This window comes from Corapipo altera, unplaced genomic scaffold (assembly GCF_003945725.1).
Source record: "Corapipo altera isolate COAL_440 unplaced genomic scaffold, ASM394572v1 45, whole genome shotgun sequence".
Taxonomy (NCBI): Eukaryota; Metazoa; Chordata; class Aves; order Passeriformes; family Pipridae; genus Corapipo; species Corapipo altera.
Window position 1 is genome coordinate 17,548,114 of NW_020884877.1, and position 24,629 is coordinate 17,572,742.

A 24,629-nucleotide genomic window follows, 5' to 3' on the forward strand; every position below is an offset into this window, starting at 1 on the left:
TGCTCTAACCATCAGCACTTATGTTTGCTTGAAAGCTTTCTACATATGTAATACAAATTCCTGGTTTAAAGAAACTCTTTTAATTACTAGTCTGTAACCTGGAATTACATTGGCACATTTCCCTAATGATTTAAAAACACACTAGCAAACTGGTTTTTATACATGCTTCCATTATATTTTCAACACTTACTATAGCCCTGGATATTTCAGCACATGCACTTTTTGAGCAGCAAATAATATTCTCATGTGTTTCGAGACAAAGCTTGACTCATTTATTAAGGACTACCTTTTTCTGTTCTCTGTAATGTTTTTTGATTTAAAATTTTGAGAATTTTAAGAGTTTAATATTAGGTATTTTTCCTGTTTCCTCTCAAGTCCTCAGTTAGAAGACACATCTCACAATGGTACATTTACAGCGTCATGTAAGGAAAAAGGCAAACACAATCTACATCACAGTTTGAATCTGATAAAATGCTGCAGGCTCAGTAACGTTAACATTATTACAAAACTAATTGTAAAGAACCACAACTCCTCTATGTTATGTTTTAGGGGCAAATACTCCAGAGCCTTTACTGAGGGCAGCTGGTGCCATGAAGTGCTTACCCCTTTCAGTGGTGGTGGCCATCTACCTTTCCATGGTCACTTACAGACAGTCTCCTATAGTGCTCCTTTAGTGCTAGAAATTACTGAGATTTCTCATGTATTGACAGCCATCAGCTGCTGCCCTTCAGTGGATTTGCTCAAAGGAATGAATTGTCTGCAGAGACTGAGAGGCTCTGGTGGATTCCCCAAAACCCCACTTCTAATCATATCCAACTGGTATCAGGACATATGCATAATCATACTGATGTTTATTATTAAAAGACCTATCCAAAAATAAAATTTGTCTTACCAAAAGAAGGAGATTCTCTCCCATCTTCTAATCCTGAATCTCGCTCTCTGTCTCTCTTTCTGTGTTTATGTCCACGGTGCCGATGGCGCCGGTGACTTTTTCTTCCACCCAGTGGCACATGAACTCCAATGAACAATGTTCGATGGCCTGTAAGTAAAAGAAAGGTACCTTTTAAAAAGGGGTCATAGCAACATAAAAATATTACTAACTGTAATAGCATTAATGGTATAATAATTATTATAATTCTGTAATTATATCATATGGATTATTCCAATATTAATAGTCAGAACAATATTGATTACAATACCGATGACTGAGCATCACAGATATACAACCCTCTGACACAAAACAAAATCTCAGTACCAAAGTTCTTATGATGCAGTGCCAGATTTATATATTTTTCCTTCAAATTTGCATCTCTGTGTGTGAACTTTCATTAAAGCCAGACAGGTGTTCTGTAAAATGTCTTTCAGAACAGTAACATGAAGAGACACATGGATCTCTTTGGATTGAACATTTGGTAAAGTTGCTGTTTGCTTTGTGTGTACAAGAACTTTACCAAACTCATTTCTATTTATGAGCCAAAACCTTGACAGAATTCTTGTGGGAAATTCATTGAAGGAAAAATGAAAAAAAAAAAAGAGAGACTAAAAAAACCAATAAAACACTATGCAAGCTCGACTGCACTTATATATGCAGCTAGACTGCATCTATATAATTTTATGTGCTCACATCATAAATACATTGCCGGTAGCTTAGGGTGCTTTCATTTCCTCTATTTTTTTTTTTTTAATATATAAGAAGGTACACATTGCATGCCTGCTGCCCTCAAGCCTGAGAAATTTTATGTTGCTATCAAGCCTAAAAGATTTAGCTCTCTTAGCTATGTAGGCTAACAGGATCAGAGCACAGTAAAGCATTTAGAAGGGGGAGAGCACAGCACAAATCTGCAGAAAGAACCACAAAATGGAAAAAATGGGAAACGAATCGTGACTCACTACAGGCAGGTCTCCTATGTTTACTCAGCAGAAAGACATAGTCCAGATTACTCATCTCAAACAACATTTATGTTCTCCTTGAAATGAACATAACACAGCTCATGGATAATTGCTGCTTTGCTGTAATCATTCAGCAATGTCAATCATCTGAAAAGGCTCAAGAACATTAAGCTAAGGTAGCACATGATCTTTAATCCTGTGGAGACTCAAGTGGGGACAGAAAACACAGCAAGGCAGCGTGTGTCACAAAACATCAAAGAAATTCAAGGCTGACAGAAACTCTACACAGAGGCAGAGCTAAAAAATCTGGAGAAAAGACTCTGGACACTACACTAATTACTTTCTCAACTTTGATTCACGTGGAGAAGACTAGAAAGTAGAGGCATCAATTTTTGAGAGACTATTTTTCTAAAGCAATGGCCACAAATTGAAAATTATGTATTTATTTATTTATTAAATACCTCTTTCTTCTTGTTTATTACATTTAACCCAAGAAATTACTTAAAGAGAACTGCTGCCTTTGGTGTATTTCAAATGCATTGCAATCAGTGGGGCATGAAACAAGGAAAAATGCATTAAGTAAAAAGAATTCATTAAAAAGATACGGAAGGACAGCAGTAATGTAGTACTTAACACTTTCTTGTCCCATTCCTTCAGGAGAAAAAACCCAAAAAAACATTTTTAAAGGCATGAGATTACTCTTCCTAAGACTTCAGTAACTTCCAGAAGTACAAATAGATTGTTTTTTAATTTAGTAACTTAATAAATTCCTGCTGCTTTGTGATAGAAGCGGGCATGCTTATCCTGGTTTTGTGCCACTTTAATGATCAGACTGTACCTGCATCAGGAAATGCACATTGAGACTCTCATTTCAATTAATTTCCAGGGCTGAAACCAGGACTTGAGTCCAGATTGTTTTTTATTCAGTAAACTGGGAAACAGTGCCAGAACATTTGTGTGTGTTTGTCTGAATGTCACAACTATTTTCACAATCAGTGCACATTGAAAAGAAAACAGGAACCTGGAAATTGAAATGGATAACCAGGAAAAATCAAAATGGATTTCACTCTCTCTGTGTGAACCTTCTGAGACCAACAGTCCTACCAAGGCATAGTTTCAATAAATGCAGGGAGGAATCTCAGTCCTTGTAACAAGGTTCAGTCAAATAAGAGGAAAAGAAACTGACAGGGGAAAAGCAATAGTTTCCTAGAAAACAGGGATAGAGCAAAAACCAAAAAAATCTGAGAGATTAGGAGTTCTGGTTTATGAAAAGAGCACAACTGTGGAGCAAAAAAAGACCTGCTGGGAACAAATTCTAAACAGCTGACAAAATGACAATGAATGATGGGAAGGGGGGGAAAGAGGAAATATAAAATAAATCCAATGATTTCATTACCCTACTTCGAGTAACCTTTCGATGATAGATATTATGAACTAGAGCCCAGAATGTAATGTACCCTTTTCTTGTACAAGGTGTCCATGCCATTATTAAATAAGAGTTTCCAGCAAGCTCTGTAAATTTCTGAAGACCAGAGCGCCAATCACAAGGCTGCCCTGCAGTCTCCAAATCAGAGCAGAGCAGATCTCAGTAAAACTGACTAAATTTTCAAAAAAAAAGAGCATCTATAATTGGGTGGAGTCAATATCCAACAGGATATCCACTATCCAGGATAGCCTTATAGTTTTTAACTAATTGTATAAGGGCACTTATTTCATTTATCTTTAAGAACTTTTATGTGTGTTTTATTATTTACTTCATTAGGATGCCAACTAAAAATTACTGAATATTGCTTAAATATTGTAAAATAATTCTGCTCTGCCATACGTTTCCACAGTGCCCAGCTCAATTAGATCATAATTTCTCATTCTTTTGGCAAGGCTACGAAGACACTAAAGTATGACAAATACTAACAACTGTAAATTACATCAGGGTACATACCATTGACATCAGGTACAATCTAACAACCATTCTCACACAGAATTTAGACATGAATTAAGAGGTGAGCATAACAGGGTGTTCTTCCTACCAAAGGAGTGTATTTACTGTGTTAAAATTGTGTTTGGAAGAATGTGAGGCACTGGGGCAAAAATATCTGTACTCCTAGCATTCCATTAAAAATATCTTAATTCCACTAAATTAAGAGAAACATTTACAAATACTTTCTATCCATCTCCATTTTTCCTTGAAATGTCACATCCACTCAAATAATTGTAATGGGATTTCCAGAAGTACCTAAGTCAAGTCATCAGGCACCATGAGTTATAACGGGGTATGTGCTTTCAGAGCTTTAGAGATCCCACTAGATTTCTTTTTTCTTTCCATTTATTTAATGCATAAGATAGATGGCTAGGATAAGCTGTTTATAAAGACCCAGAATGTCAGGTTCTAAAAACCATTTCTAGATGCTACCTCTGTCATTTTCAAGGGATATGCAGAAAACGCTTGCTGTTCTGAGCTTGCCTTTTTAGATGGTTAATTTGCTATTGGGTTCTTAAAATAAATTTAGGTGTAAGGAATAATTTCTTCTTTGGAACACAGCAACCCCAAATAACCCTTCTACTTAGATTTTATTCTGAGAAATTTCTCTGCAAGACATATTCATATTAATAATGTATATTTCAAATCTGTCTTTTCTAGGGCAATGAATTCATACCTCCACAAACTGAAGATACAGTACAATATATTTTCTCTTCAAAAGTTTTGGGGAAATCCTGATTTGTACATATGGTTATATGTACTTTCATCTGTCTCAAAATTAATTATAATTAACAGGATCCATTTTAAATATTTTATAATATAATTTGGATTTAATGTAATCCTGTACAAATTAAAAAGAATACTTTATAATAAGGGTCATTGTTTCTTCAATCCTTAAAATACTTAAAGTCAAGGAGTGTTTTAATGATTTGAAGGTAAACCACAAGCTTCTTATGCTACAATAATAATGCACAGATTTGAACTAAATTTATATTCTGTTACCCAGCTATGTGCAATTTGATTCAGAATGGCCATATTTTAAAAAAATCTTTATACAATTTAACAGTAGATGTGTAGCGTTGTATAATGGCAACATTGCAGAGCAGATCAATTCAGTGCATTGCATTTCCTTAATAAGCTTTCAGACTGTAAATTATCTTTGTGTATTACTGTCTTTTCTCAGAGGTTCTGTTTTTAAAAATTATTTGCTCCTAAATTCTAATGCTGAAAATATTTATGCATGTGTTCATGTTTAGCTTTCCAAGCAACACATCTGGAATAAATCAACATTTTAGTTCAGAGTGTGTTTTTGCAAGAACAGAGTCACAGCCTTTCTATGACAAAACACTACTGATGCTAGTGTAAGGTTAGCTGAAAAAGCTCAGGAAGAACAGATAAATCCTACAGCTCAAGTATCTAAATTAATTCTGATTTTTAAAATAGTAACATAAATTAAACATAACATAAACCATGGAGAGGAGTAAACCTCTCTCAGCACGGAAATTCTTTCAGGCCTCCATGTTAGACCAGGCATGTGGGACTCAAGTGGGTCCTTTAGGAGCTCCTTGGTGAACCAGTCAAGTTGGTAGCTACTGTATAAAAAAATGACTCAGTGCCTTGAAGCCTCTTTTATGTATTACCAGCTAGAGCTGAACCAAATGCAATTTTCCATCCTCTCAAAAATGAACAGTGAGGTAGAGACAGCAAACCAGCAGTCCGTGTAGAGTTAAAAAAATTGCTTTCTTCCTTATAGGAGAAAAAGTGATTATGGTGAATTGTGTAGGAGTAGAGAGTACATGACTCATGATTCATTATTGTAGTGCAGCAGGGAGGCAGAGCTGAAGAGAAAGCAGAAAGGACAAAAGCAATCCTTCCTAAATCAACAGTTTACATTGCTGTTTGCAGTTATGGTTTGCCCAATAGACATTTTTCACCTTTTTGCCACGCTAAAATTTGGAGGAACTGACAAGAAAAGTCTCACAATTTTGTTCTAGGGTAGATTACAACAGAAATTATATAGAAAAAAATAAAACAATATCCCTGGCCCAAGACAGCATTAAGGACATACTGAATATGGAGGATATGAGCATTTCACTGAAGTCATTTAAGTTAAGGATCTTTTAAAGAGCCACAATCAATCACTTCTCTCCCAGCAAATATTGCCTTTTAACAAGAAGACTTTTCCAGGTTGTGGCTGGGCTAAAAAGTCTTTATAACAGCACTTATGTTCACTACCAGTTTTCCTACATTTCCCCAAAGAAGTACAGAGGTGGTGTGCATATGGTCCTATAAGGTCTCAGACCTCGCCTGACAAAAGAAAAAAAGTCAGCAGACACAATGTAAAAGGACCTAATCAGACACACAAGCTCTTTCTACCAGTGGAAAGTGAAGCTGTGGTTATTGAAGGGCAAAATTTGACCTATATTTCTAAATTAGCAACAAGCAAAAAAAAAAAAAAGCTAGCTTGGTACTAGTACAACTATATGTTAAAAATGGAATGTTTCTGTCCTCTGATGCTGCAATTTTGCAGCTTTCACCAATAATGGCAAATTGGTTTATGTCAGTTTCATCTCTCAGGACTTCACAAGGTGAAATATTTGGAAATATTAGTCCCTACAAATATGAAAAACACTTCCTGTCTGTGAAGCTCAGAGCAAAGTCAAACTTCACAAGCACAGTTTATCATCAACAAAAGACTGTAGTGTTCAACCAACATCGTGATACCTGTTTGCTTTCATTATTTCATTACTCTTCATGTGAACTTTCAAATAGATTTTGTGAAAATAACCTTCAAGGTGAACCACCTTCCCACAAACACAGAACCTCCTGGGAAGGGACAAGAGACCCACTCAAAGGGACCAACACGACTGCCAAGACAAGAGTGCAAGAACAGCTCAGGAGAAAAGTGAGATGTCAAGGAATATTGAATTACATAGGAAAAAAGGAAACAAAACTAGATGAGAGGCACTACAGAAAGATGTGTCCTAGAAATCACAAATTGCACAAGCTCGAGTATTTAATACCTGGTAGGCAACAAAACGAAAGAATTCTGTACTTGGAAAGCCAACAGTACAGACACAGACTAAGCAGAATCTCCCTGCAACTCTACTTCCACAGCTTATATTATAGCACTCCAAGCCTAATGCTGCAAGGAGCATGAGCCAGGTCAGAGTGAACATCAGGATGAAGAGGGCACCCAAGGGAAGCAGAGGCAAGGAATCTTGGAGCAGAGGATCTTTACTGACACAGTTACGAATTATTTGCAAAAGGCTGTAATATCCTGGGAGCCAAAGGGAAGGGAGATCCTGGTCGATGTTCCTGTCTGACCAAGGAGAACTCCTATCTGACTCACTTCTGCATGGGGGCATGGGTGAATCAAGGCTAGCAGGTTAGTAAAATTTATGTTCTTTCACTCCTATGAGCTGCTAGGTCCTACTAATTTTCAGGTAAATAATGTCAGTGAAAGACAGGTCTACTATGATGTAATTTTTATAAAAAATGTCCGGTCTCTGAGAATAAAAGCCTACTTTAGATATCTGCAGCCACTCTGATTTTTAACTAAGTAATATATGGAGATTAGAGTTCAATCACAATGAGTTTTTTACATATTAATCCTAACTGTATTTAATCAAAATTTCATGAAAATAATTTTCAAATTATTGTCTCAAGTCAGAACAAATCTAAAAAGAAATAATTACTGCTATAACAGCTTTGGAAATTAAATATTATTCATTAAATATTATTTAATTATTATTAAATAATAATTTAATTGATAATATTTAATTATTCTTTATAAGTAATTATTAAATATTTCACCTTTTTTTGATCAGCAGGACATCTACTATCAGAATTACTCTTCGTACATGTTGTTAAATACAAAACATCTCCACTACGTTTCAAAATAATTTTTGGTTTTTTAAGTTTAAAGCCTCAGCTTCTGTACCATATTCTGTGTTGTACTAGTGATGTTTATATTCTAATTTAGCTTGCAGGTTTTTTTGACTTTCAGTAAGCAATCCATGTAATGAGAATTTTGTCAGAAGTGTCAGAATGCATATTCAGCTGTACAGTGATTCATCTAGTGGATACAGTGATTTTAGGTGTCCTGAGAGACATGAAAGACAGCAAACTTGATTTCCCATGAGACAAATTTTTCTCACACCACTTAGGCAGATTAAATGTATGAAACATTACAAGCTTAAGCAAAATCTTGACCGAATCAATGACCATTTTGCAATTTTCTGCAACAGAGCCAGAATTCACTCCTGATTCATGCTTGGACCTCCATCTAACAATCCCATCTCCAGCCATCTCACTGTTGAAGCTGCTTCTCAAATCAGGCCACAGTAATATCCACAGCAGCTCTGAAATCCTGCCACAAAAAGCCATGATCTGCAGTTGACCACCTCCATCAAGGACAGCCATAGAACAGTCATTTTCCTACTCAGCTAATATGGTGGGCATAAGGAAAAGACGTCAGAACGTATTTAGTGTCAACCCCTTTGCATATCTATATAGTCCAAAAGTCTCAGCACGTGACCTGACAGAATCTGAGCTCTCCAGACACATACAGAGCAATCTAAATATTATTTATCTATGAGATAAGAAGTACATATATTCATTTTGACAGAAAACTGCTTTTACTGAACATACATTGAAGCAATGGCAGACAGCAAGAGACAACAACACAGAGTAAGCTGAGTGCAACTGTTGCTATGCACACCTGTTCATGAAAATTTGCCTACCTGCTCAAAGTATAGGTACATGTACAACCTGTCCTTTTGCAATTAAGTACTTTAGTATTCAGAATCAGTGCCCAATTCTCATTTAGGAATTCCACTACTGATAAAAATAAGAGCATATTTATTTCAGTAGGAATTTTGCCTGTATACACATCGAAAGATAACATGCAAAATACGTGATTATAACCAGGGGAGATAAGCTTCTTGTTTTGCTATTAGAAATGCTTTTCTCTCCCTCCATTAACGCAACAGTCAGACAAATGACCTATTCAATATTAGTGACTGATCCTGACCTTGCAACTCAGGAAAAATTAATTACGTGGAAAAATCATTCATGCTGAAAATTTGAATGCCAAAGCTCTGCAAACAATTTACCTCTGAAGCACTACAAAGCTTAAGTAAAAAGATACTATTTGCACTACTTACTGCAAGGATCATTACTGGCACTAAGATGAGCACCACACCTCTTCTGCTCCCATAAGTTCTGCAGTTGCTGTCTTATCTCCCCAGATTTTTATATACTGCTCAGGGAAGGAAAACACTGATCTAGGGAGACTGAGGCAAAATTCTGTTCTTGTGGCTGTTCTTGCAGACAGCATTAATCACCATGATATCTTCATGCTTTCAGCAAGAAATGTACTTGCAATATACTTGCAAAATGGCTGCCCAAAATATGTAAATCCAGATATTTGCTGGACCAAGAAATTTCAGTATTACACATTTAAATCAGAATTTCTAACATTTAAATGTTGATAGTGTAAAATGTAAAAAAAGCAAAATACTTACAATTTTAAGATTTAATAAGAAGAAATTGAATACTGATTTTCAGATTTAAACAACCTTTAGTTCTTCATATAAATTGCAATTTTTTTAATGTTGCTTACATGCTGCTATTGAAACTTAAACCCTGGCAAAACTAGTCTTTCCCAGAATATTCAGTAACTAGCTATTTACATTTTTAAAACATAAACTAAATTAAATGTCTGTCAAAAAGCTAATTACATAATACCTATTAATAGTCTAATTATATGATTTTTCTAAGCTATGCAATTGCCACCTGATTATTTAATTTAATATTTTATAGTTGTTATGTCACTAGGAAAAGGTAAGTTTTTCATCAGAACCCAACACGATGTACAGTGAATAAGGCAGATATTTGTAAGTCACCATTTCCAGACGGAAAAAGGCCTAGATGTACTGGAAAACAAATGGACATGCTATTAACAGCAACTAGATATTAAAAGTTGTGATCTCTTCAAAACTTTTTATGTCAATTGGTATTTTTGAATGTAGTGATTATACATTTAAAGACCTATCAATCTGAACTTAGAGCGGACACGAAATTTATCTGAGAAAGTTAACTGCATTATGAAGGATTGATTCCACACTGAAAAATTGTTTTTCTGGAACACATGAAGCAGTGCTGATTTTATTTTTAATAAAAGCAGATTCACTGGCTAACTACAGAATTTTTCAATGTTCTAAACAATTGAAATTGATGGAAAGATTGTTGGGTGTCACTGCCATGTTCCAAGCTCCACGGATAAAATCGTAGAAGCAGATTTTTGAAATAATATTTTCACTGATATTTCACAGGAGGATGATGAGGAAAAATAATAATTAAATACAGTTGTTAAATTAGGTTCCATGTAGTCACATGTGGAACATCATTATAATTCTGACTGCCTTAATGCTTGAGTCTACTCATGTGACTGAGCTTAAATACATCACTCCCTAGAAAGCTGTCTATTTCTAAAATACCACCTTACCATCATCAATACAATGACTTAGCAAAAGGACATTTTTATGGGTAGACTCAAGGCACAAAAAGCTCTGTGCATCAGTTTCATGGAGAAAGGAAGACAGGGAGCCCGCATTCTCTTACTGGGTGTTTCTCTAAGGACACCAGATACAATGGTTTCACCTTGTTCAAGGATGTGATTAAGGGATTGAAGATCACAAAAGATTAAATGTGAGATTCAAAAAGAGAGTTTGTCTGCCTAAATCCAAAACTGTCATTGCCAGCCTGACCAACCGGTAGACACTTAACCTTTGGAGACACCAAAATTCCAAACGCCACCCTGGAAACATCTTACCTGAGATCTATCCTTGCACATGCTCAGACTTTCCCCAGACTGAGCAGAGAGCTACCTACCTCATACATGTCATACACTGCATGACATCTTACATCCTTCTGTGAGAGATTACCTCATACAGACACAGCCAGGAACCTTTCAAAATGTAGCTACATTTGCTTTTTGAGGCACTGCTTAAGGAAGCAGTAACAGAGAGTTGCTGTGTAACACGCTGGCATTTCCATGAAATCATCAATATGGCCATCATGCAGCAGAGAACACAAAATTCATACAGACGGAGAGAAAAGGAAAAAAAAAACCAAGATGATGATGATGATAATGATGAAGTAATCAAGGGTAGGCATTTAGAAAGCTCAGGTTTATGCACAGATGGAGACATCTCTCTTTAGACCTGAAGCAGGTAACTTTTCAGATGTAACATGTTCAAATACACCCCAGATTTTAGCATTTGTTTTTGGCTAGTTCATGTGGATCTGTGTGACAAAGACAAGAGCCTCCATGTCCCACTTCAAGAAGCTAACAAAGTCAGCAAGTTCCGATCTCAGGAAAGGGATATCACATGCACAATAGAAACTCAGTCTCATCCAATAACTATGACTAGGAGGGGTGTCACACAACTCAATACAAGAGTCTAAGTACAGTAGTAACGAGAGTAAGTTTGGGATCCACTAAACAAACTGAAATGCAACTACATCATTAGGCCAATATCGTAAGACAGTTCTCACAGCTTCTCGCTTTCTTCTATATAGTCAAGTTAGATGGTTTCTGCAGTTTATATTATCAAGTATCTGTCTAATCTCTCACACTCCAGAATGAATTTTTTTTCAGCTGAAGATGTGGCTAGGTGACTACATGAGGACTGTAATGCAAATGTAGAAGCCATTTTAAGTACTAAATCAGCAGTCCTGCTTGCATCTACATACTTGGAAACTTAAAGGTAAAATGACTTATCTAAAGTCACACATGCATATTTACAGGACTTGATTACAGATCACTGAAAACTAGCAAACACCTTCCACCATAATCTGTGTCTGAATACCACTCTGAGAAGAAAGTAACATTTTTCTTTTTAAAATAAACTATGAGACTGATTAAGAGATTACTCTCATCTCTTTGCATTCCTGCTCAAATCAATAAATGTACACATTCAAACTACATTTCAGTACTTTTGGAAGAAAGACATAGTGTAAAGCACAGAAAAATCATCTCTCACCTTCTAGATCTTCCTTTTCAAAATGTGTTTTTAAAATGGAGCGAGTTCCACCCCTATCCACAACAGCTTCTTCATCATTTCTCTGCAAAACAGAAAAAAGGACAGTTAAGCTGCTTCTCATTCAGAAACTATTTGCAAGATTGTGCAGTACTATAAAACAAAGATGCTTTTAATATTTAATTGTTGACGCTTCCAACTAAGGAACTAAAAAGTTTTTAAGAATTTCATTTTCATTATTAAAATCTACTTCTTGTGCACCAGTTTTACTGAGGTATGATTACAGCTAACTTTGATGTGAAGAACTTCTGTTAAAACCTGCAAGATGATGAGTAAGCACTGGTTACTGAGAACTAAAAAAGCCATGAGTCAATAGGACAATGAAAGAGATGAGAGAAGACATGTCTGATCTGGGCAGCTTTATTCTTGTACTCCTGAAGAAAGGGGTTGCACATATATTTTTGTCTTTAGACCAGGATTCTGAGCTACATCCAGAATTCCCAAATTATAGCACTAACACTCCTTTTACTTTGGCAAAGCTAGAGAATAATACTAATAAAATTAACACCATGAAAACAACTGGCTTCACTTACTGGTAAATTGCAAAGCCCTTGCTTTTCTTTACAAACACTAAGCTGAATTTACTATAAGATAGGTAGCACACACTAATAGCAGAAAACAGAAAAGCTCTTCTTCCTATCTCATGTTTAATTTTATCCCATAGCACTTATGTGATTCATTAGTGTATTGTGCTCAGGCTAGAAAAGCTACAAAAATTGGTGATTTTGCACTTCTGACATGAAAAAAAAAAAAAAGCAACACATTTCCCTAAATAGAGAAATCTTTTTTGGGAGTTCAGCAACAAGACACTGGATGCTGTGCTAAAGTATTTGCTTCACTATGAGTTTGACATCACCACTTGTAAAAAAATCTAGCTGCTAAATACAGCCTGTATTTCACAACATGATTTAGAGTGGTTTCCATTAAATTATTATTAAGAAAAAAAGGATGAATTATACAAAAGTATCAATTAATATAGCATGAATATATATTTACTTGTCATTAGTGGAGGGTTTTTAGTAAGTGATATTAGAACTACTACGGTTTAATTTCAATATATAAAATTGGTATCTTAATGCAAGCGTGAAGCAAGGGGATTTGAATAACAGTGCTTGTGATAAATATATATCTATATATAGAATGCAATAAGAAGAAATTAAACTCTCTGAGCACCTCTCCTTAAAGAGCAGATGCCCCAGGCAAAACGATTCACATCTACAGCTGCATATGGCACATTCTGGATATGAGTTTTTGTTTCAAGCTCCTCTCTTTTTTAAAAACAGCTGTCATGCTGTAGCTATCTTACACAGAAAAATCCTATGAATGTGTCAGCACCAAGCATCTGGGCTGTTAAAGAAAGAAGGAAAGACCAAGCGCTACCATGTCTTTATTGGAGCTTTCCAGAGACCATAGTATGTAACTAAAACGTGACAATAAGAGAAGGCCTTCTATTGAAAAAGTCTTGTCTTCTAATAATTTATAATTAGTTAATAACCTATTAAGATGTATCAGCAGTGCAACTTTACAACAACCATTTGATCATCTTAGTAAAAAGAAATTTAAAGCAGTTAGACATAACCGGGCATGTTTGTCATGCTGGCACAATGCCATGCACCTGGGTAAACGATTAGGCAGAATGTCAAAGGCCAAGTATTACAGCCATATCAGAAGTAGTGCTATTCTAGCAGAAGACATCGGCATCAGTATTTTACTGATGCTTAAAAGGACTTTTGGAAGCAATATTAGGGGAAATTTACAATGGGGGAAATACTAAATTGCTGGACAGCTTAAAGCCTTTACAGATTATCTAAGAAAACTAAATACAAATTAATTCATTAATATTTATCAAAATATGCTCATACACTTTGACTTCTCCTTTCCCATGTGTTCAATTTTCAGCTTCTGGCAATCTTTCTCTTCCCTGCCTCCTTTTCCTGTAATGTCACAGCAAGTCTCAGCCTTGTCTCATTCTCAGAAGTGGGTTTATTCCATTAATATTACAAGGAAAAACAGCTTAATTGGGAGTATCGTGTTGTTGCCAATTCACTTGTCAAACTCTGAGCAAAGTCCAATTAAACAGGCCTTGCACTGAACACACTGGCTTCCCAGGGAGCAGTATCAAAGCCACCTTGCATCTACCAGTACAAGAGTTACACTGCATTTATTCTAGAGGCAATTTCTGTGATTCCTGGACTGCACCCTTGGAGGAGGAGAGAGATGAGGGAAAGGTTCACTTGTAGTTTAGTGCAATTAAGTCTTAGCCTCATTGGAAGATAAGCACTATTGCAACACCAGTAAAAACAGCGGCAGATCTGCTCTACTTTCTCCTGATGATTAGGGACTGGAAACTTAATTTCAGTTGGTAATGCTTTGCTTGTTATTAGAATGTCAGGAAAACTACGAACTTGTGATTTTTAAATGCTGCAATAAATGAGAGTTTGACACTGAAGGTACAGGCAAGACTAACGGTAAAACAGTCATGGAAGATAGAATTCATGCCAACCAGACTCCATACTAACATCCTCAAAACCAAGAATCCAGTGCAGTTTTGCCCATCAGTTTCAGCAGGATCAGAATAAGGCATGAAAACTAAATGCTTTTCACTGCCATGCCACATTTATGTCAGAATTCTACCACTTCTTCCTTTCACCCCATTTGAAGATGATGAAGGTAAGAAGTTTTACACAGGACACAAATCTGCAAGGACCAGAGTACTCAAATCATACTGTCATATTGCAGCAGTCTGCAAACAAATGTGTGGACACACTGACCAGGTACAAGTCCTTGGAACTGTCCATTATTGCAATGAGTTGCTTGCTGAGTCCCGTGAACACTGTGGTCTACTGCTTAAAGCATGGGAGAGGGATCCAGGAAGTCCCCAAGCGCTAATCCTGGATCTGCCACTGACTTGCTGTGTGGCCTTGGGAAAGTCACTTAATCTCTGTGCCTCAGCTTCCCCATCTGTAAAATAGGGATAATAATACTTACTCATCTACCTTCCTCACCGGGCTGCTCTGTGCCATAATTAATATTCACACAGCATTTCAAAACTGTAAAGCACTACAGAAGTGCCAAGTCATTCAATTTAAGAAAGTTTACCCATGTGAAGAAATAATGATGGGAAACAACAAATTCATAAAAAACATTTAGGCATAATTTTTTTTTTACATGAAACAAATGTATATTAATACCTTCTAATCATTTTACGTTGCACATCTTTGACAAAGTTTACATTGAGAATAAATATACTGGGCTCATTTTCTGTTGGCCTAATTCAAGAGCAACACTACAGGAGTCACTGGAATTACATTTCAGCAAAGCTATAATCACAGTGCAATAAACTTGTCATAAACAATCTAACATTCTACTCCCCTTTTCATTATATTTGTTAATATTTTATGGTTCTATACAGTCATCATACAATATTTATATATAAAATTTAGGCACAAAATTGTTTCCCTAAAGCAATAAAATACCAGCAAACACGCAGTAGAAGAAATAATGTGTCTGGGATAAAAGGGCAAGGAAAAGCCAAGGGTTTTACAAGGAAACCACAAGCTCCTTAGAGACTAGGGCTCAGCAAGTCTACTCGGTTCATGATTTCACCTCTTACATTTTCCAAATGAACGCCAAAATGACGTTCACCATGCAGCAGCATCAGCTGCACACATTTCACAGGAAAAATCTATTTTAATGAAAGACACTTATAAATACAGTTCTATTTTTGTCTCTTCATACTAGAAGTTTAAACACAGTGGTGAGTACAGAAAAGCAGACAGTAGAGTCATCTTCTGCATCCTTCACAGTGCAATTCCATGTTTAAATATTTCAGTACTTACACTGAAATATGTATTTGAAGTTGAACAAAATAAAAAGACATAAACCATCTTCAAAAACATTTGGCTTCTACTTCTTACTAAGCTGTCCTAAAGGAAGAAGGTCACCAGGAGTCCTGGAGTATGAGTTTTCAACCCTTAGATCAAAAACCTGCTTATGAGAGTATAAAGTAAGGCTATAGCTATTGCCAAGAATTTTAAGTGTATTGGTTAGAAGGAATAAAAAGGCCCATGGCTTAGAAACCAAAAACAAATGCCTTAAGTGCCCTTTCCACCAACGTATTGATAAAGCTCACTACCCAAGACATTCCAAAGCTATATAAATGACCTCGTGGAAAGCTTCTCAAAGTGACTCTCTTTTAGCTGTGATACAGCCATAACTACAACTCAACATGTTGCAAAGAGGTTGATCCTTAACCTGCCACCTCCCAGAACTGTGCACTGCCCTTCCACACCTCAGATCAATTTAATTAATGTACACTTTTAGAAAAGCTGAGAAGCATTATTTTATGACAGATGTTTTGCTGTGTTTTTAGTTACAGCTCTTATAAGCTGTCTATGCTTTTATCACATTGGAGATGACTGAGTGGAAAGAAAAAGGAAATTAACTGCTTTCAAAGGTAGATCTGGACAAAGGCACATGACACACATTTTTAAATATGTATGTGCTAACGTAGACACATACACTTGTAGAACTTCAGTACATTTCCAGATGATGTAATTAGGACATATTCCTCATGTTCTGTATGACAAGAAGGTAGATTGAAGTCCAGGTGACAATACATAAACTTGAAGTTATCTATACAGTTTTTATACGTATTTACTAAAACAGGAAACCAATACCTTATCTTAAAAGACACTGTTCCATATTTATAAAAGCCACCTGAATACTGGACAAACATTTACTGAAGATCATCTGTGCTGATCACGGCAGTAAATGAAATAATTATATAACAATAAATATACATTAGGAAATGGGAAATTGTTAGGACAACAGGAAATTTCTAAATGGTTGCAATGAGTATGTCTCATTGTCCTTCCCTTGGTAGGTACTCTGCTCCACTAGTATGATATTTTTGATATATATTTTGAATAGACAAGTCAAAATGTATAACAGAAATTTTCATGTTACATGGAAAACTACAAATTATTTCTTTTCTTGATCTTTCTTTTTATCTAATTTCCCTCACACTTGGTTTCTTTTATTTACTGTCCTGTATATGTTCAGTGTTTTCAATAAACTGGATTATTTCCTTTGAAATACAATGCAAAAACCATCTACAAAGAGTATTAATATTCCAGGCAATTTTTTCACAGTTTTTAAGCCTTTAAATAAAATCCTTTTGCTTTTTAATTACATTCGTAATATACCCACAGCATAAATCATAACAACATAACCAAAAGATTCTTTTTTCAGCATCTTCCTTTCTGTAAAATATGTAACAGAGCAGAAGCCATTTTGATTTTTTATGCACTAGAAATTATGCATGACACACCTGCTGACTCATACAGCAAATAATCATGGCATTAATTACTTTTCTGTATAAGCCACTTATTGATGATTAGACAACCTACATAATTCTCAAATGCCATCTGGAACTCAGGAATGGCTGTCAGCATAAAATATTAAATACTGCCTTCCTATAAACAGTATAAAGCTGTAATATTGTGCTGATCTTGACTAGGGTAGAGTTAACTTTCTTTACAGTGTCTGGTATGGGGCTGTGTTTTGGATTTGGGCTGAACACAGGACTGATAATATAGAGATGTTTTTGTTATTGCTGAGCAGAGCTTACACAGAGCCAAGGCCTTTTCTGCCTTTTGTACTGGCCTGGAAATCAGGGGTGCATGGGAGGTGACTTCAAGTATCCACGGGGATATTGCAGACCATATGACATCATGCTCAGTATACAAAGCCGGGGGGAAGAAGACGGAAGGGGAGGCACGTTTGCAGTGACAGCATTTGTCTTCCCCAGTAACTGCTACCCATAATGGGGCCCTGCTCTCCTAGAGATGGTTGAATACCTGCCCATGGGAAGAAGTGAATTAATTCCTTGTTTTACTTTGCTTGTATGCGCAGGTTTTGCTTTCCCTATTAAACTGTCTTTATCTCAACCCACGAGTTTTAAAGTCTTTACCATTCTGATTCTCTCCCCAGTGCCACTGGTGGGGGCATGAGCAAGTGGTTGCATGGGGCTGGGTTGCTGGCTCCGGTTAAACCGCGACAAATATATAATTTAGTTATTTTATATTGCCAATAATTACATATACTTAAAAGATGGAACTCTAATATATTGATTTCAGTTTATATGTATTATCATAAAGTTAGTGGTAAAAACCTCAGGTATTCACCTTTCAAATGGACTATAATGAATTTCTAAACATTCATCCAGACACCACACACAACTGCCTTTTCAATCTGAAGATATTTCAGCATTACTGTTTTGTGTTGTATTCATTTTACAAACCCATTACAGAATATTTGTATTCTTAAGGTCATTTTGGTCAAATTCAGCTTGACAATGCATAAAGATGACATTACTAAAGATACAGAAAACTGAGTTATTCAAACTCAGGAGCTGCCAAGTGCATATTGGAATATCTTGCAAAGACAATTAACCTAAATGGTTAAAAAGCTGTTGTATGTAGATGGATGCCTCCCTGTTGTAGGAGGCAAATCACTGGTGACTGCCATGTTCAGCCTTGTCCTTTAAACTGTCCTTGAGCAGATATGCTCACACGAAACTGATTTAATGCAAAATGTGTATACCCACAATTTAGATGCTATGATTCTTTTCTCTTTCTGAAAACAAGCACAGGGGTAAAAAAAAAACAAACAAAACCTTTTTGAATGTTATTCTGCTTAATTGTTTATATTACATATAACAATATGTAGCAATCTTCTGAGGTGCAAAATACAGTGAATTTTATCTTTCTGATGAAATATAATTGCTTTTCCATTCCACCAGTTACATTGTATCATCCTTTTCCCCTCTATCCACCTATCAAGGAAGACCCATCAAAACACTTTTATAATGCAATAAGGTCTGTTCTGTAAGGTCTGAAGAATTATTTTTTAAAGTGTCCCTCTAATGATACTGTTTTTGCAGTAATCACTACTAGTTAACATAAAGCACATATTCCTTTTGGTCAGCTCTACATAGTTCAGGCTATGCAACAAAGTAAAAAGCAATTACTTTTCATTTCAGATTTGCATCTTCCCCAGGGCTCCATGTCATATGCATAAAAGCATCCTTCTGTGTCTTCTTTCTTTCTCTTGTCTCTTTTTATAGCAGAAGCCAAGATAATGTTTAACATGACTCAATAACGAAATACCAAGTTCTGCAATGCTGCTAAAAAATGCATTAATCAGCAGTGGCTCCAAAGAACTGCTTTGCTACTGACCACAGACTGAACACATCTTTAATGTAATAACACAATTTTTTTAACATATAAACATAGATAATCATTGCAGAAATTAACTCTAAGCACATACTACTGTTATAAATTTAATGAGACAAAACACAAGGAGAATATACACACATGAATAAAACAAAGCAGTTTTACAGAGAATTAAATGCTCACTAATACTTGTAAATTCCTAAGTTTATCTGCATTGAAGCATCCTGTGCTGGTCATATATCATTATGCACAATACAGCAGCTATGAACTGATGCATAAATGAATGCATAATCACCAAAATATTTCCTTAACATTTGATAAAGAATCTTCTATCTTAGAAATGCCACTTTAGGTAGAAACAATACATTCCTTACATTTGCAAGGCAAACATGATAAGCTCTTTATCTATTCTCCATACACCTATCCAACTGAAGACAACATTTCTATTTAAATAAGATAAAACAGAATATTAAGGCAAAATACTAACTTAACTTGTTGCAATGGCTAGGTGCCCCACTTTCTCTGGCTAACAGGGCCAGTGGGGTCACAGAGATGACAGGATAGGGCACAGACCAAACAACGAACCTCCCCACCTAAAAGGCTTGATAAACCTGTTAGAGCATTGGATGAAATAATTAGAGCAATAATGAAATAATGAACTGTTATATTCTTTCTGGATTCTGGTACCTGTTTTAAGCACCTGCAATTAATTGTAGCTGAGTTTACCATGTTTTGTATGTCTTTGACTAAAATTATCAGGACTGTTAAGTGACACAACCACCTTACACTTTTGTGTTCCTTTGAACATTTTCAGGTTTTTTCAGCCTCGTAACTTCTCCCTTTCCTTCTATCCTATCACATCTGCCAGATTTGCAAGCTAATCTTTATTCAATTGCTAGTTGCAGCCAGACCTCTGAATAAATAAAAGACAACATTACTTGCTGCTATGTAGATGTAGAAGTAGGGTCATATCTGCATGACTGAGATTTTATTGCCTTTACTTCTTTTTTTTTTGCTACAACGTAAAGTACTTAGAAGTTACAGAGGTGAGAACAGCAGAGATGGTTATTTTCCCCTCTTTAGTTATTATTCAAAAGTCTTATGTCATCCTAGTGCAGTCTCATCAGCTGAAACCCTCTTTTCTCATTTCATAACAATGACTATGTCAACTACTAGAGAAAAGTCCAATAGGAAGAAGATGTATGTGAAGATTTTATCCAAAGCCCAAATGAGATCTACTTTTAGCTTGTCTGGGTTGTTTCTTGGCCCAGTGCCAAGTGAGGATAGATCCAGGATAACAGCATTATTTAGGTGTAGTTAGAAGTTAAATATTCAGAGTTTAGCCCACTATACAATAGGATATTAGCTGCTGGGCGGCAAATGAAAAAAAGAGTATTAATTGCTAGTTTCTTAATCAGGAGTAAGATATGTTGGGTTTTAAGTTGGATACACTTCCCATTTCAAAGGATCTGCCTTCAGTCTCAGAAAAAAATGACGTGTTTTCAGATTTCTTTACCTCAAAATAGGGTCAGGGAGAAGAATCATAGAAGGCAGTCTTCTTGAAGCAGCTACTCATGTGGAAATATCAAGTGCAAAGAAGAGAAAGGGTCACAACCAACTTAGTAGAACCTATTTTAACAACAGCTACAACACCACAGAGAGGACTTATTGTCTTCTTTTACAACCAACCACAAAAATTATGTAGTATGGCAACTGCATCCTTTAGACACAAACCTATGCAAACCACAGCACAAAACAACACCTTTTTTTGACATTCCAAGCCAGCATGACCAATAATAAATTAAATCACTCTCTCAGAAACACTGATATAATGTTCAGCAATTCTTCTGCTTCTCAGACAATTTTCAATTATATTTGACAAACACTTTCTACAAGCACAATACAAGGATTAATCCAGGCAGCAGGAATGATTCTCATGCTAAGCTTCCAAATCAGTTTGCTAACACTAGAAATATTGTTGCTTTTCTAGAAATTAAAGGTAGCCTGACACGTCCTTTTTGACCAAAAAGTATAAATTTAAATGTAGGGTTTAGTCTGAAGAGTTCCCAAACCATCTATATTTTCAGAGAGTAACTTCAGCAGAAAATCCAGAACGGATGACCCAGAATTTAGGTTGGTCTATGTGATTTTGTTGTCATGGGTGAATTTTTTATCAACGCAACTGTAATTGATGTGACTGAAAAACACAGATTTGTATCACCCAGAAATGTTCTGCTGCATGCAAATGAACAGCTGCCATAATGGAAATGAAGAGACCTTTTGATTGTCTATAGAGTCAGAGCATCAGAAAAGAAAAACTCTTCATCTTGTAATTAGACAATGACATTCTGATTATCTTTGCTCTCACTCTTCATCTGTCTCCGGTCATCAGTAAGCCATGGTGATCAGGGTGAGTAATGCCAGAGAAAACAGTTAGGAGTCACTCTGTTCACAAAGAACATAAAAAAATAATTAAATCCTCCAAGCCACTTATAATATAATCTACTATCTGAAAGTTCAGGTAGTCTAGTTAATTCACACAGGCATTAAGAACAGCAGTAAAAAATGCAGAAGCAGTGGGGGGGGGGAAGCAGAAGAGAAATAAGTGAGATAAAGAAATTGATAATATATTCTGAGAAATAACAGGGCAAATAAACAAATTTCAGATGCCAAGTTTGAAGCCATTTGCGCATCACTTCTGCCCAGGCAATGAAACACTGCACTGGAAGGAAAATTTTTGTATTGAAGACTCACTCAAAATACATTGGGAAAATGATCATGACAATGGATTAGATAACCAGGGATTTGTGTGACTTAAAACTTTACACAGCATAAACAGAAGACACATATTCAGGAATCTGTGCTGCCAAAGAATCAAATATGAATTAAACAGCAGTTCAACTGGTCTTCCTACCTCTCAGAGATCTAAGAATTAGACTTGTACAAACTCCTCATCTGCTGTAATCTGGAAGCTTTACAATCATCACTTCCATGACCTTGTTGTTCTAGACTAGTTAAGACACTCAAAAATAAAAACAAGCTAAAAATTAAAAACAACTGATAAGACTTTAACAGTGTCTTTAATATTGAAATTACAAAACATAACTTTTGGAAAGGAAAAGGGACAAGGATTACTATAGAGTAGAAAATAAATGTGAACATGGCATTTCATGTTTCATCAGTGGTTCTATTCAAAAGTATTTTATTGTTAGAACAGACTGCTATTATTTTCACAGACAAGCTTCTCACAATGCCACTAAACTGACAGACCCGTGTGCAAATGTAGAGAACACTAAGGGAGGACATGATGTCCATCAGACACAGCTTTGAAGGCTATTAATCTAAATGTTCCCAGTTTTCAGTCTTTTAGGAAAATGGTAGAACTCACTAGATATCAAGTTTTACTGGTACATCACAGGTAGTGCCATTTTTGAATTATGTATCATTATTTGTATCTCATTATACTGCTCTAAAGTGAAAACAATTACAACCACAATGACAACAAATAATATCCAACAGATGCCCTTCAACCCTTCCTTGCCAAGACAACACCATCTCCTTTTATTAAAGAAGAAAATGCTTGTATCTTAAACATGATACCACAAGCTACTTGGATTAGTCTTTCATTTATTACAAGTTTGTACCAGACTTATCATAGAATCATTAAGGTTGGAAAAGATCTCCCAAGTTCATCAAGTCCAGCCTTTGACTTAATACCACCATGTCCACTAAACTATATCACGAAGTTTTTGAATACCCACTCATGTTTTGAACATCCACTCATTTATTGAACACTTCCAAGGATGGTGACTCCACCACTTCCCTGAGGAGTTTGTTTCAGTGCTTAACCATTCTTTCAGGTTTAGTGCAACAGACTCCTTCTCTTCTGGCAATATCTCGACGTAGGTACTAAACAAATAATAGTCATCTGCTGATCTGTATTTAGTCCTATGAGCATCCCTCCTCATGCCTGCAAATTCTGCCTACCTTTTCTTTGACTAGCATTGCTATTAAACATGTATGTGTATGCACATGTAGAGAAAGAAAAATAGTGTTTTGACATACATGCTGTAAATATATGCACAATGAGCTATTCAAATAAATTATTGATTTATAACTATTTCATTAGTCACATAATTTAAAGGACACATAGTAAATAGCCTTGGGTTAAGAATACTTGGCAACCTAAGTATAATAAAATGAACACAACTAGTACTTCTGCCCAGTCATTAACAGGTTATACTTCATCTTATAGACTATGGAAAGAGTTTTGTGGAGGAGTTTCGAAGATTGCGCAGCGTAACACCAAGTGCACTAATAACTGGAAGATGAATAGCAATTGGAAAATCAAAACTGATACTGTCAATAGAACAAATACAAAATTCAACCTTGTGCTAGAATCTCTCTCTTGGAGGGAAAGGAAAAGGCAAGCTGTAAAGCTTCTAAAAGAAAGACTAGAAGTTTTTGTTTGAGAAGATGAGTAAATAGACCTTAAATAGCAAGTGATGTAGGCAGAGTGATAAGCGAAGATAATATTAACACCAGTAATCAAGTGAAGCAAAGCTGTAAGTATTAACGTCAGCCAGACAGATGAGATCATAATAGCCATGGTGCTGAGGTGAGCAAGACTTCAATCTGATTTATGGCTACAGGAACAAACAGGAACTGTCAAGTCCCACAGCCACATAGAGCAAGAATATATCAGGAAAGAAAAGAAAACTCAAGAATTGTTTCTGACATGATTATATTCAGGAAACCACTGAAGACCAAGCAAATTTTCTGAGCTAGGTAGAGTTTAACTGGAGTGGGGGAAGACCACTAAAAATAAAGCAGTGGCACCTTCAAAAAGGTCATGCTTATGGCTATATTATCTGAAGAAAGGCGTGGAGGAGGATGTAAAAAGCTGAGGATGGATTCCTGAGAGATCTAAACACATACCTATATACAGAAAGAGGAGGGGGAGAGGAGACCCACCAAATAAGAAACTGAGTTTGAAAAGAGAAACAATCGACAAGGACAAAATAACAAATGCCTAAGAACAACAAAATTTAGCGAAGACTATAACATAGCATCACAAAGAGATGACAGATGGAGTGGAGGAGAACAAAGGACTAGCCTGGAATTCCTCCAGGAAGAAGTCAAATGGAACATTAGTGAGATAAATTTCAGTGCAAACAACAGAAACCAGAAGTGAGCAGTTCTAGAAAGGCACTAGAAGACAAGAAATTATGACAAGTGTACAAAGCATACTAATGGGGAAAGGGGCAGGAGATGAAGGACATCAAGGGATAGGACATTAATCTGGTGAATACAAACTTCTGAAGTTGAGGGTTGGCTTGTGTTGTTGGGGTTTTTTTAATATGAAGAGATTCAGGCATATTTGTTGTATATGGGAAGGAATTCAAGGAGAGAAAC

At 36.0% G+C, this 24,629-nt stretch overlaps 1 protein-coding gene across 10 annotated transcripts in view; it reads right to left on the bottom strand.

Annotated features, from left to right (window-relative positions):
• SLC4A10 (solute carrier family 4 member 10) overlaps nucleotides 1–24,629 on the bottom strand; it is a 152,558-nt gene that overhangs the window by 84,442 nt on the left and 43,487 nt on the right. For 8 of the 10 annotated variants that reach the window (XR_003526649.1, XR_003526648.1, XM_027637327.1 and 5 more), the window contains exons 2-3: nucleotides 11,920–12,001; nucleotides 893–1,039 (exon numbers count right to left, since the gene is read on the bottom strand). Coding sequence is in view for 8 of the 10 variants with exons in the window: in XM_027637327.1 (XP_027493128.1) it covers nucleotides 893–1,039; nucleotides 11,920–12,001 (229 nt within the window). In the remaining 2 variants the exon portion in view is untranslated. Of the gene's footprint in view, nucleotides 1–892; nucleotides 1,040–11,919; nucleotides 12,002–14,747; nucleotides 14,938–24,629 lie in introns of all 10 variants that reach the window. The other 2 variants (XM_027637330.1, XM_027637328.1) reach the window with 1 other exon arrangement.